Below are 16,770 nucleotides of genomic sequence, written 5' to 3'. Positions count from 1 at the left end.
TCATATGTTTCTTTCTGAATCGAAACTCCAACGATCAGATCATTAGATTCAGGATGATCCAGTAGATTCAGGAAGGAGCATCAATATTCTTAATCAATTCTCCTTTGTGAATCACAATACCTTCTAAATTTGTCAGAAATTTCATTGTAAATTTCATAGTATTTTGTTTATAAGGTTTTTTTAAGAAAGCAGATTTTAAAGGATGCTAACTTGAAAATCCAAAGACCTATTTCTATGTAGTATGCTGAAATTATCCTATCCTAATAATACATTTCTTCCTGCTCTGATGAAAAGCAAAAAACTCCCTGATCACTTTAATAAACCACATTGTAAAGAAATTGTATTTGAAAACAACTGCAATTATTTTTAATGAAAACTAGCATACCTTCACAATCATCTTATTCAAATTAATACAAAGTGAGATCTCTCATGCATATCATTATAGTTATTTAGGATTGTTTTCCATGTAGTTAGTAAGAGAACAAAGCTGTTTTTATTAATCTGCCTCTGATTAACTCCCCAAATTAGAAAAACCCTAGTAAGAAAAATCAGGACCATATTAGACTTCTTTTTTTGTAACTACTGTATTTACCTGAAAGATAGTCCTGAATTTATAATGACCCATGCTCCCTCAAAAAAGAGACTAGTCAAAAAATAATAGAAAACAGAGCAAAATTCTTGTGCATTGTCCAATTCCACATCTACTTGCTACGAAAACAATTTTTGAGATTTCCAAATGAGTTAAAACAAATCAGGAGTTAACACTTTTTCCAACTGATAGACTTTATTAAAAGGTATAAGGTCACGAGCTAAAGTTCAGTTCATCAGATGAGACCCTACCAGACTCCTGATTTTTTTCTACCATGCACTAACACAACCCTCCTCCTACAATGTCTACAACAAGAGGTATCAAATGAATTCACATGTCACATATCACTTATGTCTGTATGTACAAAAATAAGTGGCCAGGAGAAAAAAAGAATTAACCGAATAGCCACAAATTATTAGTAAGGTATACAATTTACAATTTATAAAATTAACTCATTCTGCATTTGCACACACCAATTATTCTCTCACCTGCTTACAAACCACTCTTCCACAGAGTAACTCACAAGAACATGCACACAGATATACATATTCTTTTCTTTCAGCAGAATCATCAAAAAGGAAAACACAAATAGGCACAAAGAATGGAAATTGGATGTGGAATAGATGTATTTGTAAAAGTAACAAAGAAGGAGAAAAAAAGGAACAAAACTGGATGGAGACAAAGTGAAGAAGGTCCATGACCAGAAAGGACACAGAGAAGTCCTTTGAAGCAGCCCCTTAAAAGCAAGACATTAATAGCTTTTCAGGTCAACAATTTTTTTTAGTAGGAATTTCTGTGACTGTGTCATCTCCTATCCAGTAAGTTATATTTAACAGTTTCTTCTATTATTAGTGGGCCCAAAAGGACACCCTCAATTTACATAGCTTATCAGGATCAATCCAGGTCTCCCCGTATAATAATTATATCTTTAATTTTTGGTTAGGAAAAACAAATTATTCTGTTAGTTTCAGTCTTGTGTGCTAACCTATCAAGAAAGTTTTACAATAATAGTTATACCTCCTAGCTCTCTGTCATGCACAACCCAACCCCTTCACCTGTACGTAAATAATTTTATAAGTTCAGAATAGTCTTCCCTAAGCTTGGCACCCAGTAGATACGTAAATGTGAAATACACAAAAATTTGCTTTTAGAATGCTTATTTGTATGAATACTGGTAGCTGAAGACAGAATTTACCCATCACCAGTTTTCTGGCACCTTACCTATTTTCCAAGATGTCACAGTATTGCAAATCTATTTTTTGTCCTTATGTTGCTATACATCTGTGATTCATTTTTAATATGCAAATAACAGACCAATTGAGAATGGGTAGATAAAAAATGACCATGCTACCTTTCTATCTCTATTACCCCCATTCTCACACATAATACATACCCATCCTTCCCACCCATGTTCAACTCATTAGCTAAATTTAAAAGATCCCTTTATTAAAAAAAACAGAAATCAAACAATTTGGGAATGTTGAAGAGAAAAGCACAGGGTTTTCAACTCTACTAATGAGTGGCTAGAAAGTATTAGTAGGAGAGAGAAGGCAGGTGAAAATAGTAGGGTCAACAAGGATGATTTGTTGTAACTCTGTTGATTCCTTCCAACAATAGCTCTCACATTGCCACTAACTGAGCAAACTTCATTCATTTATCAAGTTAGAGTTTACTTCTTCCCTAAAAGACATACAAGATCACCTCTAAAATATTCTGCATCTGAAGCAATTCTTTTCAAGTGTTCAGTATTTTATCACAATATAATTAGAACTGATTGACAGTTAAGAGTTTATGGACAACCTATATTCCCAATCTACACCTACAGGTAGAAGTTTGTTTTTTTTCCCCTTTCATACCTTGACGTATTGAATGTCTGAGATTGCTCTGACTGAGTAATCTGGAACATATACTTGAACAAATGAGGAGTTCAACTGATTGTTGCTATTTCCTATTGCTGGTGTCACGGCATCAATGCGATCTCCTCTGTTAAGAGAATCTGAATGATTTAAGCCACAAGAACGAGGTGGTGACTTATTTTCAGCTGGGAAAAAAGGAAAAGAAAAATATGTATATTGAAGAATGCAATTGAAATCCAAAAACCAACATCATTTCATGGGACAGACTGAGGGTAATTTGAGATAATTGACAAGTTATTTGACTTTAAATTCATGAAGCTTAATCAGCAAACAAATTATGTAAATGTGTGTCCTTAAATTTTCTTGTTCAGCCTCTAAAATACAAATTAATGCAAACAGAATTCAAATTCACAATAAAATATTATAATACAGTATAATACAGTATAGTTTAGAATAACATAACATAAAACATAACACAGCAATATACAATTCAGAAGTAAATGTTCAATGCTTGTAAAACCTTTGGGGGACTAGTAACATTTTCCACAGCATTATAAGCAAGTAATATGTCCTAAATTATAAGAGAAATTAAAATGATTTTGCAACTTATTTAGAAATCAGTATAAATCAATGAAAGAAAAAATGAAAGCCAGATTGATGATTCTAAATTAAACCTTAATTTTCAGTTTACAGATGTTCTAAGACAGGGGTGTCAAACTGGTAGCCCACAGGCTAGATACGTGACATGCAGGCCACGCCCACCCCGGTTCCACAAAGGTTAAAAAAAAACATCACGATACGTCACAATACGTCACGTGACATGATTGACTTTGACACCCATGTTCTAAGAGAAACTGATAATGTTTCTCACTTTTCAACTGATTATAGGTAAAGGTAAAGGTTCCCCCACACATGCGTGCTAGTCATTTCCAACTCTAGGGGCCGGTGCTCATCTCCGTTTCAAAGCCGAACAACCAGCACTTGTCCAAGGTCGTATGACTAGACGCCAAAGGCGCACAGTATGCTGTTACCTTCCCACCATAGTGGTCCTTATTTTTCTACTTGCATTTTTATGTGCTTTCGAACTGCTAGGTTGGCAGAAGCTGGGACGAGTAACAGGCACTCACTCTGTTACATGGCACTCGGGATTCGACCCGCCAAACTGCCGACCATCTGATTGACAAGCTCAGCGTCCTAACCCACTGAGCCACCACGTCCCTTCAACTGATTATACTCTGGTGTTAATTAATAATGCACCAGGCAAAACTCATATAGGTAGTCCTCATCTTCTGGTCATTCATTCAGAGACCATTTGAAATGATGCTGCTGAAAAAATGGACTTATGACTAGTCTCCAAAGTTTGGGTGCGTGGCAGCCCGCCCACACTTATGACCACGGGGATACTTCACGTTCCCCACCTGCATGACCTCTACCACTGAGTTATGGCCCTTCCTATAAACAGTACACATAGCTGCAAAAGAATTAAGTTTACTAAATTTTCAGTTCATTGGTTTTAAAGCAGGGGTCACTAACCCCTAGTCCGCAGCATGCCAGAAACTGTCCACACAAACAAGCGAAGCTCCATTCCTTGAGATGCAGACAGCATGTAAAACCATGCCTCCTCCAGTCTGTGAAAAAAACCTATCTCCATGGAACCAGTCCCTGGTGCCAAAAAGGTTGGGGGCCGCTGTTTTAAAGGAAATTTTGGCAGCGCTCGCAAATGTGACTGCTATGATCCTCGTCAGGTATAGCAAATTAGACATTGTGACAGAATGCAATCTCGTTCAAGGAAGTAGTAGTTCATCCATGACATTTCTGAATGAACTTACCTAAAGGGGACAACATATAGACCGTTTCAAAACAACTCCCCCATTTCTGTTGCTTCACTCCACATGGAAAACACCACTCAGTTCAAGACTGTGTGGAGTCAATATTCCTACTCTTGCTAGAGCTTTTAGAAGAATTAACTCATTATATTCTCATATACAGGACTTTATCCAATCCATAGCAATTAGAACAACCTGTCTAGTTTGCTTAACTTTAAAAATATGTTTAGTTTTTGGCAGCATTTTTAAAGATGTGGAAGTTTTCACGACCCTACAAATGTTAAGACACAATTCCTTTTTGTTTCAAGATCCATTTGTTATTATCTAATCAGAAATCAAAACTTAGAGCACCCACCTGGTTAAACACAAACCCTTTCTTCTCTAAAAAGGTGATATGCAGTATTTAATTAGTTACAGGATAAATGCAATTTAAAATAGAGGTTCAGAAGAAGCAAGCATATTTACCTGGACTTCCTGGCGCTAGTATGTCTGTTCTGCTGACAACAAAGGTACGAGACAAGGATAAAGGAACTAGAGAAGGGGAAAAGAGATGAGACTAAAATCAGAGAAGACATTAATATCTTTAAAGAAATAATCAGTTTTGTCATGATGAAGAAATCAAGTACAATTCAAATGTAAGTGGACATAAATAGAACAAGGAAAAACTGGTCAGAAAATAAAATACAACACTTAGGAAATCAGGTATCAAACAATACATGCTTCTTTCTTAGCTATTTCAATAGTTCAAAATTCTCTGAATTTGGAAGTAAAGTTCTGTTAATGTTTTTAGAATAATGTTACCAACAACAGAAGTTAGACACATAGAGCAGAAGATATCATCATAAGCTGTTTAAAGCAAGCATCTGTCCCATAAACACATGCATTTTGTATTTGTGCGTTACAGTAAAAGTAATAATCACTGCTCATCCTCGTATTCAAACAGGCTATAAAAAAAACAAGCCTTCCAAAAAGTGAAACAAATCATTTTGCTGTCTTTTTTCAGATAAGAAATAGTGTTTGTTTCTGTATAATCTTTTGTTGTCAACAAAAGGACCCAGATTGTTGGGGGCAATTAAGCTGACTTTGTAATAATGCCGCTTGGAGGGGGTGTGAAAGCCCTAATAAGCAGGCATATACATAGAATGAAGGCTACTGCTAAGCTTGTAAGCCGCCCTGAGTCTTCGGAGAAGGGCGGGATATAAATGGAATTAAAATAAAAAATAAAAAATAAATAAAGTGCAGCATCTACATACTCTTCTAATACTATCCCAGGAATTCTAAAAAGTTATCAGATATGAAGGTAAATAGCCAGCCTGATGAAAGTTGTTGTAGCAAATGAGAAAGAAAGAAAGAAAGAAAGAAAGAAAGAAAGAAAGAAAGAAAGAAAGAAAGAAAGAAAGAAAGAAAGAAAGAAAGAAGAAGGAAGGAAGGAAGGAAGGAAGGAAGGAAGGAAGGAAGGAAGGAAGGAAGGAAGGAAGGAAGGAAGGAAGGAAGGAGTTACTTCCATAATATCAATCCATACAGAAATCTAGCATGCAATGTTTTTCACCTTCTTGTTGTAAAAGAGGAGGAGTCATTCCAACAAAGGAAGTGATCAAATATCTGGAAAAGGAATTTGTTCCTTCAAAAGTAGGTACATGGAGAAAAGTAGGAGAGCAGGACAATGCTGAGATGTGCTAACAAATACTGTACTTCTAAAATTGAACGTATTGTTATCAAAAGCACCAGGAATGGTTTCCCAGTAAAACAGTAGTACAAAGATAAAGCCGAAGAGAAAATTTAGAGCTTGACCCAAGTTGTCCTTTATTCCTGATCTGATATAGCAAAAATAAATTGTGCTGTATCTGATTGGGTGGCTGGAAACCTAATTCTAAGATGATAAATAAATCTCTGTAGGTTTGTCTTAACCCAGGGGTAGGCAACCTCGGCTCTTTTATGACTCATGGACTTCATGCTGACTCAGGAATTCTGGGAGATGAAGTCCATGAGTCATAAAAGAGCCGAGGTTGCCTACCCCTGTCTTAACCTATTGAAAGACTACGCTGTCTTCCTCTATTAAAGCAGCTGTACCAGAATACTTCAGGATAAAAACAGTCTCTCCCCCTTCCCCAACAAGTGCATAGTGAATGCAGGTAAAATACAGGTAGTCCTCGACTTATGAACTGTTTAGTGACTGTTCCAAAGTTACAACGGCACTGAAAAAAGTGACCAATGACCATTTTTCACACTTATGACCATTGTAGCATCCCCATGGTCACATGATTTACATTCAGATGCTGGACAACTGACACACATTTATGACAGTTGCAGTCTCCTTGAGTCACGTGATCCCCTTTTGCAGCCTTCTGACAGTAAAGTCAATGGGAAAGCCAGATTCACTTAACAACCAGGTTACTAACTTAACAACTGCAGTGATTGATTTATCAAACGTGGCAAGAAAAGTCATAAAATGGGGCAAAAGTCAAGTAACAATCTTCTCACTCAACAACATAAATTTTGGGCTCAATTGTGGTCGTATGTTGAGGTCTACCCATACTTAACTACAGAAAGTGATAGAAATAATCCTGTGATAGAGGCATTGCTATGGACTATTAACATACTCTGTCCATGACTCCCCAAAATTTAGGTTTTAACAAATCTATCATCTACTAGAAGTGAGAGATTCAAAATCGTCATTGCTGAACAATTTTGATTCTTGTTGAATAAAACTGGCATTTATTTTGCAAACATCAGCTAAATAAGATTCTATTAGGCTATCATTCAATCTGCTATGAAAAAATAACTGAATTTAACTGTCTTTGAGAATCTTTGTAGCAATGATTTTATTATCTGATTTTCACTAAAATAGCACATCTGGGTTCTATGCTACTTTCTTGCCAATAAACATTAAATCATATGATTTGGTTTAATAATTCTTCCAGGTTGAGTGATTTAAGCTAATACAGGTAATCCCCGAGTTATTAGCGTTCACTTAATGCTCATTCGAAGTTACACGATAGGCAGCCCCTAGTTTTTATGAGAAAATTCCAAAATTATGAATGTTGCAGCATCATGGCAGTTGTTCACCCTTACGAATGACTGCAGAGGCTCTGCACCATTAACCTATTCCCCCCCCCGCTTCCCACAACTGTTTTCCCTTCCCTTCCTGCCACGCCAGACTCACCTTGAGAAGATCTTTCTCCTCTTGGCTGCGATTTCTACCTTTGAGGGAGAGGAGAGTCAATGAAAGCTCCTGGATGCCGTAATATCACACAAGTTCAGGCACCCATCCTTTTTTGCAGAGAATGGATACCTGAACTCTCGCGAGATCATGGACCCCAGAAACTTTCATTTTAGGTGCAAACTTTGTACCTGTCTCCTGCCCCCCCCAATTCCTTTCCGCCACCATCGGAACACTTTTTATTTGAAGGGAGACCTTGGGGACATGGGGAGCTCCATCTGTGTGCAAATGCAATGCTTGAAAATGCAGCAATTTGCTGCGTTTTCAAACACACCATTTGCTCACAGACAGACCTCTCTATCTCCCCAAGGTCTCCGTTCGGAGAAAAAGTGTTTGAGTGCCTAGGGACACTTGGAAATGCAGTGATTCATAGCTGTGTGGCGAGGGGAGATCGTGGCTGCTCAGGTGGCTGCCACTGCTGCTGCCAGCAGCTTGATTTTTTCTGCTTCGTCCTAGTGGAAGAAAGCGGTGGCGCAGAAGAGGATTGCTCTCAATAAAGCCGGCGCAGGTGAGTGAGCAGCACACCCATGTCTTCTTGAGAACAATCATGCTCTGTGCCTCTGGGGGCCATGATCTCCTTTAAACTTGCATGATATTACAGCACTCAGGAGCTTCCATTGTTGGTGCAAAAAAGCATTTCCAAGCCAACTCTCCTCTCCCTCAAAGGGAAAGAAACCGCGGCAGAGAGGATTTTGGGAAGGTAAATGACTCCGGCGGAGCAGGAAGGAAAGGGAAAGCAAGTGGTATCTTAGTGGGTTGGGGAGGACTTGGGATCCTTTTCCATCACTTAGGCCCTCAATGGCTTTCCCCACCCTGAGATACCTGAGATGTGTGCGTCTTAATGAGCAGGGAGTGATCTTGTTCGAGGTACAAGATTCATTTCCACGAATTCTCAAGTTATGAATGGAATGGGCAGGCTCCATTCCATTCCTAACATGAGGACTACCTGTATAGTATGCCATCATTTCTCTTAAAGCCGTTTCAGATGGAGATCAGTGAAAAATTACCTGGTGAGGCTGTGAGAGCCATGACTCCATAGTAAGAAAAAGCTCCAGCTTCAAACTTCATTCCTTCTTTCCCAGCCTCTACTTCTACTTTTCCCTGCAGAGGGGAAACAAAGAAAGAAAAGATAACAGTCCTATTTAGAATTAGAGGAAAGGCTGGCCCTTAGCCAGATCCATTAACTCATTCTCCTTAGCAATCATTTATTCTTTTTCAAAAATAGTTTTTCTTTTATATATGCTCCCAAGTATAACTGGTTTGCCTTCAATACCTCAGAGGTTGTTTTTCGCAATTATATTCAGTAACTGAACATAAAAGATTTTAAATAAAGGAATAAACTGTTCTATGATTTAAACAGGTTCACTATGTGGGACAATGCCATATATATTTCCCAATAGCATTTGAAGGAATACTTTATGCTTGTTTCCAATACATAACTTTCTATTCCCCTCTGCAGATGCCTAACACTATCTTAAAGGCCAGGCAAGCAAGCCTTAGAGAATCAGATAGGTAGTTGCCTGAATTAAAGCCAGTTAGTGGTGAAAGTGGAAGAAAATGGCAAGTAGAATGAAAACTAACAGAGTAGAAGACATCGATATCAAAATTGGCAAACTAGCATTGTTACTTTAAGAATCACAACCTCTACCAGGTTCAAGGGATTCTATCTTCTGCGTAATGGGTCAACACTGATGGTACATAATAAAAAAAAATCTGGTATTTATAATTCTGAAGCTTTGCATGCTTCAAATTTCAAATTAATTAGCAGTATACAAAAATGAAAATTTTAGAAGCTGTTGGGGGTCTGAGGTTTGTTTCATGGTTAGTCCACAAAGAGAATGGCTCCTGTTTTTTCCCAGATGGAACCCAGGGCTGGTTCATGAAGTCTAGCAATTTTGGTTATGAAGGGAAGAGCTCAATCTTTCACTTTAAGTCCTCTTAAATTGTCTTCACCAAAGACAAGTCAAAATATATATTTGGGGGGGGGGTAGGGAGAGAAAGAGGATTAAAAATCAGCAAAACAAAAATAGGAATAGAGCCTTGTTTAAGGGGGGAAAATAACCTAGGAGAAGGGGGGGTGGGGAGAGGTATTGTGTTGGCAATGAACTGAAAATAAGGTTCCAGCACACCTTGGTCCAACTTCTGCCTCTCAGAAGCAAGATGGAACAGTCTTGTGAGAACATGCCCTTAACAAAAGTAAGTGGGGTGTCTTCATACCACAACAACCAAGACATGTGATAAGCCCTAAAATGGCGTTTAAAGGAAAAATGAATAGAGAGCTACTAGATCACCAAGAAATACTACATACACATAGCCAAAAAATTGCAGAGAATATATCAGGAAAACAAAAGCTCAGAATAGGCTGAATTAGCAAAGGATCTCAGGAATAACAAAAAGAGATTCTTTGAGTATGTTTAAAATAAAAGAGAAGGCGGGGGGGGGGGGGAGGAATAGTACACCAGCTGCTAACTGAAGATGGCAAATGATAATAGATAACAAAGGCAGAACTATTTTAGCTCAGTCTTCTCTGAGAAAAGAATATGTGTTCCACCAGGGAATTACGAAGAACCCAAGGAAGGAACAGGTTTCCAGTTCAAGCTTGTGAGAAATATTAGTCAGATACTGACCTTGAATGAGTTCAAATCTCCAGGGCCAGATGGATTGCATCCTAGGGAACAAAAGGAAATTGCTGAAGATCTGGCCAAAACTTTGCAAACCAGGTGAAATAACAGATGACTAGAAGAAGGAATGCAGTGTCCTTACAGAAAAAAGGAACTGCAGACCAGTCAGTCTGATACCTGGGAAGACTTTGATTTTAAAGCAATTAATGTTAAGCGGCTTGAAAATAATATGGAAAATACTAGAAGTTAGGATGGATTTATTCAGAACAATTTATTCAGAATGAAGGGATTTATAAAATTAATAGATGATGTAAACTGATGTTAATATTCTATAAGATGGAAAGAAAATTCAAAATGATCTTGAGATAAAAGAGAAATGAATTTAAAAAACATATAGAGGAGAGATTCCTTCTACGGATGGTGAAGTTTGTAGCAGAGATCCGATTTAATTCTGTCATACAGAAATAACTGTGCTGTCTCATTGTCGCAATGCAAACAAGTTTATTAAAGCAAAACCCTAATAATGTTCTCACTACCCAATGATACAGTTATCATACATATAAGATTTGTTTAAATAGACGGAGGTTTCATTGTCTGCTCCAACAGGATGTATTACTACGAAATGAAGAATACATATTTCCTAAAATTTGCAAGGTGAATTGCATCAGGGATTGAGAATGATGTACTCTGCTTGTTTATATGAACGATGGCTCTCTGGAGTGACCTGAGTGGGTTAATTTTAAAAAAACTAAAGATGTTAAGCAACTTTGCAAAGAAGTTCTAAGTAACAGATGTGGCACCTTTATTTTGTTACCAACCAGCAATCATTTATTTGATCCGAATCTAAATGTGTATCCCACTCTAAGTTCAAAGGAACTAAGAACAAAGAAAGGTCAACAGTCTTATTTGTGAATCCTGTCCATCAAAGAAAAGGGAGACAAGTTTCCATGGAAGGCAAAGGTACGCCCATTTTACACTATCAAATGTAAAAAGCCTCTGAAACATGTCTTGGTCCCAAGCGGGACTCATGAAGTCAATGTGATAGAATGTCTTACTGAATGGCAGAAAGATCTCTGTGTGACTGAAATTCAGGACGATCCTAGAAAGGTTTGAAGTTTGAGATAGCTGAAAGTGCAATCCTGTGTAAAGTATATTCTATGGAACTGAGAAAGGGTAGCTTTCAGGACTTGGTCCTGAAGTGAAAAAGGACACAGAATCACCAGGAATCAAGGTGAAATAGTATTTAAGAGACTGAAGTAGGAGTGGTAAGTTGTAGGTTCAAGTCTACCCTTAGCTATAGAAACTTGGTAGTGACTTAGAGACAGTCACTTTCTCTCAGCACAATCTACAGTAGCTCACAGGACAGATGGATTTCTCTTTGTAAGCTATATGTTGCTCCTGGAAAAAAGACAAGAAATATATTCAACAAATAAAATAAATAAATCATTTATATAAATATGTAGACATTGTTGTATGAGATATCATATTACAGCCATTGTGCCAACCAGGAATAAATCTTACTGAAACAAAACAAACATTAAAAATGTTATCCTTTTTAACCCATTAAATTTTTCTAATTATTTAGGGGTTGATCTCATTTTCTCTCAGATATTTTTCAGTGTGATCAAAAATTCTAGTAGGACTGGAACAATAGCAGCAATGCAAACTAGATTATATGAAAGATCAGGAAAGGAATATGATCACAGTTTTAACCTGAAGAAAGTTAAAGCCAGTTCTCACAGCATACAGGACTAAGAGTAATGGCCTAAAATAAGTTCATGTTAAATATTAGATTTTTTTTCTAACCATGAGAGCAGCATAACATAGGAATCAATTATCAAAGGCGATCAGCTCCCCTTTAATTGAATTATTTAAATGGAGGCTGGATATCGAGCTATTGGGAATGCTTTAATTTTAACTCCTGTGTTAAATAGGATTACACCTTGATAGATAAAATTCTGTGAAAGGCAAGGTTCACCCATAACAGTACACCAAAGTTGCTTTGGCTGTGGCTTATTGAAGAAAATGCAATGGTGAGGTTGCTTATTATTATAATAAGCTAAAACCAAACAAATTGCATTATAACTTAGTGTAATGTGTGAACCCAACCAGAATCTCTATGGAAGTTCTAACTCTCAGAATAAAACCTTACTCTATGCCAAGAATTCACCCCATCAAGGCATTGAAAACAAGTGAGGAACTATACAGAGATCATTAAAAGTATCATAGCTGTATTACCATAAATACCGACCTAAAGGAGACTTCAGCAATAGATAAGGCACAATTTCTATAAGTACAAATTTTACAAAGCTGTTAAGTACACTGTTACATATTTCTACATAAAGAAAGATTAAAGGTTTTTCTGATCCAAATACAATTGAGGCCTTCTATGAAACCCTTCAGCATGTAATCCAGACAAGTCTTTGTTTCTTTACAAAACATTTTAAGGTACTTTGGATTAATAGACAGTAATTGAACCAAAACCACCCAGTGAACTCCATGACTAAGTGGGGATCTGACAACTACCACTGATTCTCAAACCTAGCCAAATAGAGATTGTATGTGTTGGCAATTCTATGGTTCAACAATCGGTTTGATGGACTGTACTACATTATGTTTTACCCTCTTGCAGCTTTCACAAGGTTTGCATGAGTAGGTCAGAAACCACCATCCTCTTTAAAATGCAACTATCCCTTCAATGGATCAAAAATCTTAAGAAGGATTTACAATGCCTAATTTATACTGTAAGTTATTTCCTTTACATTTTGATATCAGATAATAAAACAATGACTAGATAGAGCAAATTAGAGAAAAATAGATTCAGCACAGAGGCAGGTAAAATTCTTTCGAGTTACGAAATAAATTTTCAACACCATTAAAAATCTTCAAGTCAGAGTCTAAATTACTGACCTAAATCTTTTACTGAGAGCTTTAGCTATAAGGGTACTTTTTGAACAATAAGTTCTGGAGGCTGAATAGCAAGTGAGTCTTTAATGTTAGATCCTGGAAATGGAATCTTGCCATCTTGGAACTCCCAAAGCATCACAAAGCTTTCTCTCAAGCTTGACTTCACATTCCCTCTTCTGCTCTGCTCGAAGGCAGATTTACAACCAGCCTATAAAAGGATGGTACCCGTTCTTTGGATTCAAGGACACTTGATACAAATGAAATGCCTTCATACAATGCTGTGTATAATGAGGACTGAGTTATACATCTCTACTGGGGCTAGGCAAGTGATGCCATCGCAGGGGGGTGTTGCTGGACTCACTGCTCCTGCTTAATGAGCAGATATAGCCATGGCAAGGAGAGGCTTTGTACAGATTTGTTTTGTGCACCAATAGCAGTCTTTTTTGGACCAAAAGGCCTTGCTCACAATCACTCATATAAGTTACCTTCTGGCTGCATTATTGTAAACCTCTAAAGCTGCCCTTAGTTACAACTGGCCCCAAACACAGTGGTGTCCAGAGTATTAGGTGCCCATAGGCTCACCTATCTTATACCTTTATTGTTTGAGCCATACAGGCTCCCTGATTTCTTCCAGGTGTCATTCAAGATGATGGTTACCACCTTTAAAGCCCTAAAGGCCATGGGACCTGATGATTTGTGAGGCCACCTCTCCCTAAGAATATACACCCATTAGATCAGACAGGATGGGCACGCTCTAGGTCCCCTCCCTGAAATCTAGTGGGACCTTGGAAGCATGTCTTTTCTGTGGCTGCACCTACTTTGTGGAATACCGTTCCACCGGTGATTCGACAAGCCCCCACCATTCTAGTCTTCCTGAAGGTCATTAAAACTTCACTTTTTATAGGGGTGCTGATATTATGCATACAGAAGTTATGGAAGCACTACAGTTGAGCCTGCTGTGAGGCATCTCAAGGGGGACACCTCAAGGGGGACATCATGGCTCAGGGTTTTAATTGTTTTACAGTTTTTATTGTTTTTATGATTGTTTTATTAATTGGTTTTATGACTGTTGTGAGTTGTGGAGAGTTGCTTAAGATGGGTGGCCATATAAATCTTTTAAATAAATAAAATAATGCTAACGCTAAAGAGAGCTAAAAAGGTAAAGGTAAAGGTTCCCCCGCACATGCGTGCTAGTTGTTTCCAACTCTAGGGGCCAGCGCTTGTCCGAGGACGTCTCCGTGGTCATGTGGCCGGCATGACTAGATGCCAAAGGCGCACAGAACGCTGTTACCTTCCCACCGTAGTGGTCCCTATTTTTCTACTTGCATTTTTACGTGCTTTCGAACTGCTAGGTTGGCAGAAGCTGGGACGAGTAACAGGCGCTCACTCTGTCACGCGGCACTTGGGATTCGACCCGCCAAACTGCCGACCATCTGATCGACAAGCTCAGTGTCCTAACCCACTGAGCCACCGCGTCCCTTTTTAAAGAGAGCTACATAATGGTAATTATGCTCCATTTAGTGAACTTTTAAGAGCACCCAGATTAATACTTCAGTCTTATACACAGCCAAATTCTGTATGCAGCATGTGGAGTACAGCAATAAATGGTAAGAGTATACTCTCAAAACCAGTTCCCTCTCCAGCTACAGCACTTATTCCCTATTGCTTTTATTTTACAATCTGTTTGTTTCCCCACTGTATTATTCATTATGTAACACACTATTGGATTACTGTCTGGACTTTTTTTTTTAATTGCTTGTAGGCCATTGGCTATAACAAAGAATTCATTCATTCAAAACCAGAGGTGACTTAAGCAGATAAATGACTCAAGAATAGACTATGATTCAGTATACAAGAGAAGCAAAATAAAAATAAATATATTCTTTACACAGAAATCATTTCTTAAATAAAAAGTTATATATATTATAAAAGAAGCTCAATAAGATCAGATTTGCAACTTTTTTCTTCATGATTAATTTCAAAGGCTTTTAAAAATACTTTAGGAAAAACAAGTTAAACTGCAAAAATTATAACATAAAATATATTAAATAGTATTTTGACCATATTTCAAATTTCGTTCAGGATTTAATGCCCTTCATGCTATTAAGGCTTCAGAATTCACAGTTTATTTTTCCCTGTAAAAATAACATCTGCATAGGTATCTGAAGAAACAAATTTGTATAAATCAAATGATTTTTATCAATGAAGATAATGCTCCTAACAAACATTCAAACTATCTTGTTGATATGTGAAAATATCAAAAGCATAACAGCTGAGGAGAAATAGTGTAGAAAATTTTAGTTTTGTTCAAAAACACCAAATTAATGCATTAAACTAAATAGTCGTAGCATTGTCGATAGCAGATCTAAAGACCAAAATATTGTTTTTGTTTTTTGCCTTCATTTGTTTTAAAAGCAAACCAGTAGGTGGTGCTGTTTGCTTACTACAGTGTACATGATTGTTTAGTTTATTAGGCAAAACTAAGATTAGTCCAATTCATATTACAGATTACCCATAAAAATAGTACCACAAGTTAATAATATGCATGCCAGGATTGCATCAAAATGTCATCTCTTCTGGTTATTGATCTAAAAATATTTAGTTTGGGAGAAAGTGTTATTTTCAAGCTTATTTCCTGCTTAATTGTTTCCAGTCTGTTCCCACTACTTTTTAGAATAATTTGGTTTTCACTCTATTTCAATGATGCCAAAAGCCAAAACTCAGATAACATTACCTTCCAGATGTTGCTTACTTACAATTCTCAGTATCCTTAGCCAATGTAGTGAGCAAGGGGAATGATGACTTGAAAACATCTATAGGGACTTAAATTATGTAATTAAGTGGATTATTTTAATGGTTCATTAAAAGTAGTTAATATTAATTAGGAATATATCAAATTCTGTATGATGATCAATACATTGAATAACTGAATAAGAATGTAATACATGGCCCTGGTTTTATACAGGCTAATTTTTTCACCTTTTCTTCAAAAGGGTCAACAGCAATTTCTTCGGTCATTTTCAGATTGTGCCTTTTTCTTTCATCTCATGCTTTATTGTAATGGAATGTATGAAAGATCTTGGGGGGAAAGAAGAGGAGATGCTGCCTAGGAAGCAATCAGACAAGAGAAGCAGGAGCCTGCAGTCGCTTTATGTCAGAGAAACGTAAGAAAGACCCACTTTAATGGACCAAGTAGTGAAATTTGTGTCTTCAGACTTGCAAGATTCTATTAACATAGCCTTACAATAAAGTAGAATTAGTTTATTATGTTATGTTTCCTGTCTGTCTGTATACACACACACACACACACACACATAAATTTTGGAGGTATCTGATTAAAGTTGGGCATATTTAATTTAATTTAATTTAATTGGATTTATATACCGCCCTTTCCCGAAGGACTCAGGGCGGTTTACAGGGTAATATAAAACAAGAAATACAAAAGTTAAAAACAATTAAAAATAATTACAACAGTCCCTGAAAAAAGTAAAAAAAAACAATTAAAATTAAAATTAAAATTCTCAGCCTGGGCCAGAGAGCTCGAAGAGCCAGGTCTTCAGGTCCCGGCGGAATGAACGGAGGTCGGGAGCAGTCCTAAGCTCCATGGGCAGCTGGTTCCAGAGGACAGGCGCACCCACTGAGAAGGCCCTCCCCCTGGGTGTTACCCGCCGGCAATCTTTTACCGGTGGCACCCTGAGAAGACCCTCCCTGTGGGAGCGCACTGGACAAAGGGAACTTGATGCTGGCAGCA

General features: G+C 37.4%; 1 protein-coding gene and 1 long non-coding RNA gene across 2 annotated transcripts in view; one reads left to right on the top strand and one right to left on the bottom strand.

Annotated features, from left to right (window-relative positions):
* Nucleotides 1-16,770, bottom strand: part of CNNM2 (cyclin and CBS domain divalent metal cation transport mediator 2) — a 118,996-nt gene that overhangs the window by 4,380 nt on the left and 97,846 nt on the right. The window contains 3 exon segments of the mRNA XM_081328179.1: nucleotides 2,446-2,630; nucleotides 4,737-4,802; nucleotides 8,499-8,592. Coding sequence (XP_081184305.1) covers nucleotides 2,446-2,630; nucleotides 4,737-4,802; nucleotides 8,499-8,592 — 345 coding nt within the window.
* LOC308668337 lies at nucleotides 1,363-14,425 on the top strand. The gene is made up of 3 exons (XR_014026499.1): nucleotides 1,363-1,407; nucleotides 7,948-7,999; nucleotides 14,372-14,425. It is a non-coding gene; the product is annotated as an uncharacterized lncRNA (long non-coding RNA).

The sequence above is a fragment of the Vipera berus genome, assembly GCF_964194415.1.
Source record: "Vipera berus genome assembly, chromosome: 5".
Classification (NCBI taxonomy): Eukaryota; Metazoa; Chordata; class Lepidosauria; order Squamata; family Viperidae; genus Vipera; species Vipera berus.
This window is presented reverse-complemented; position numbering and strand designations above follow the sequence as displayed.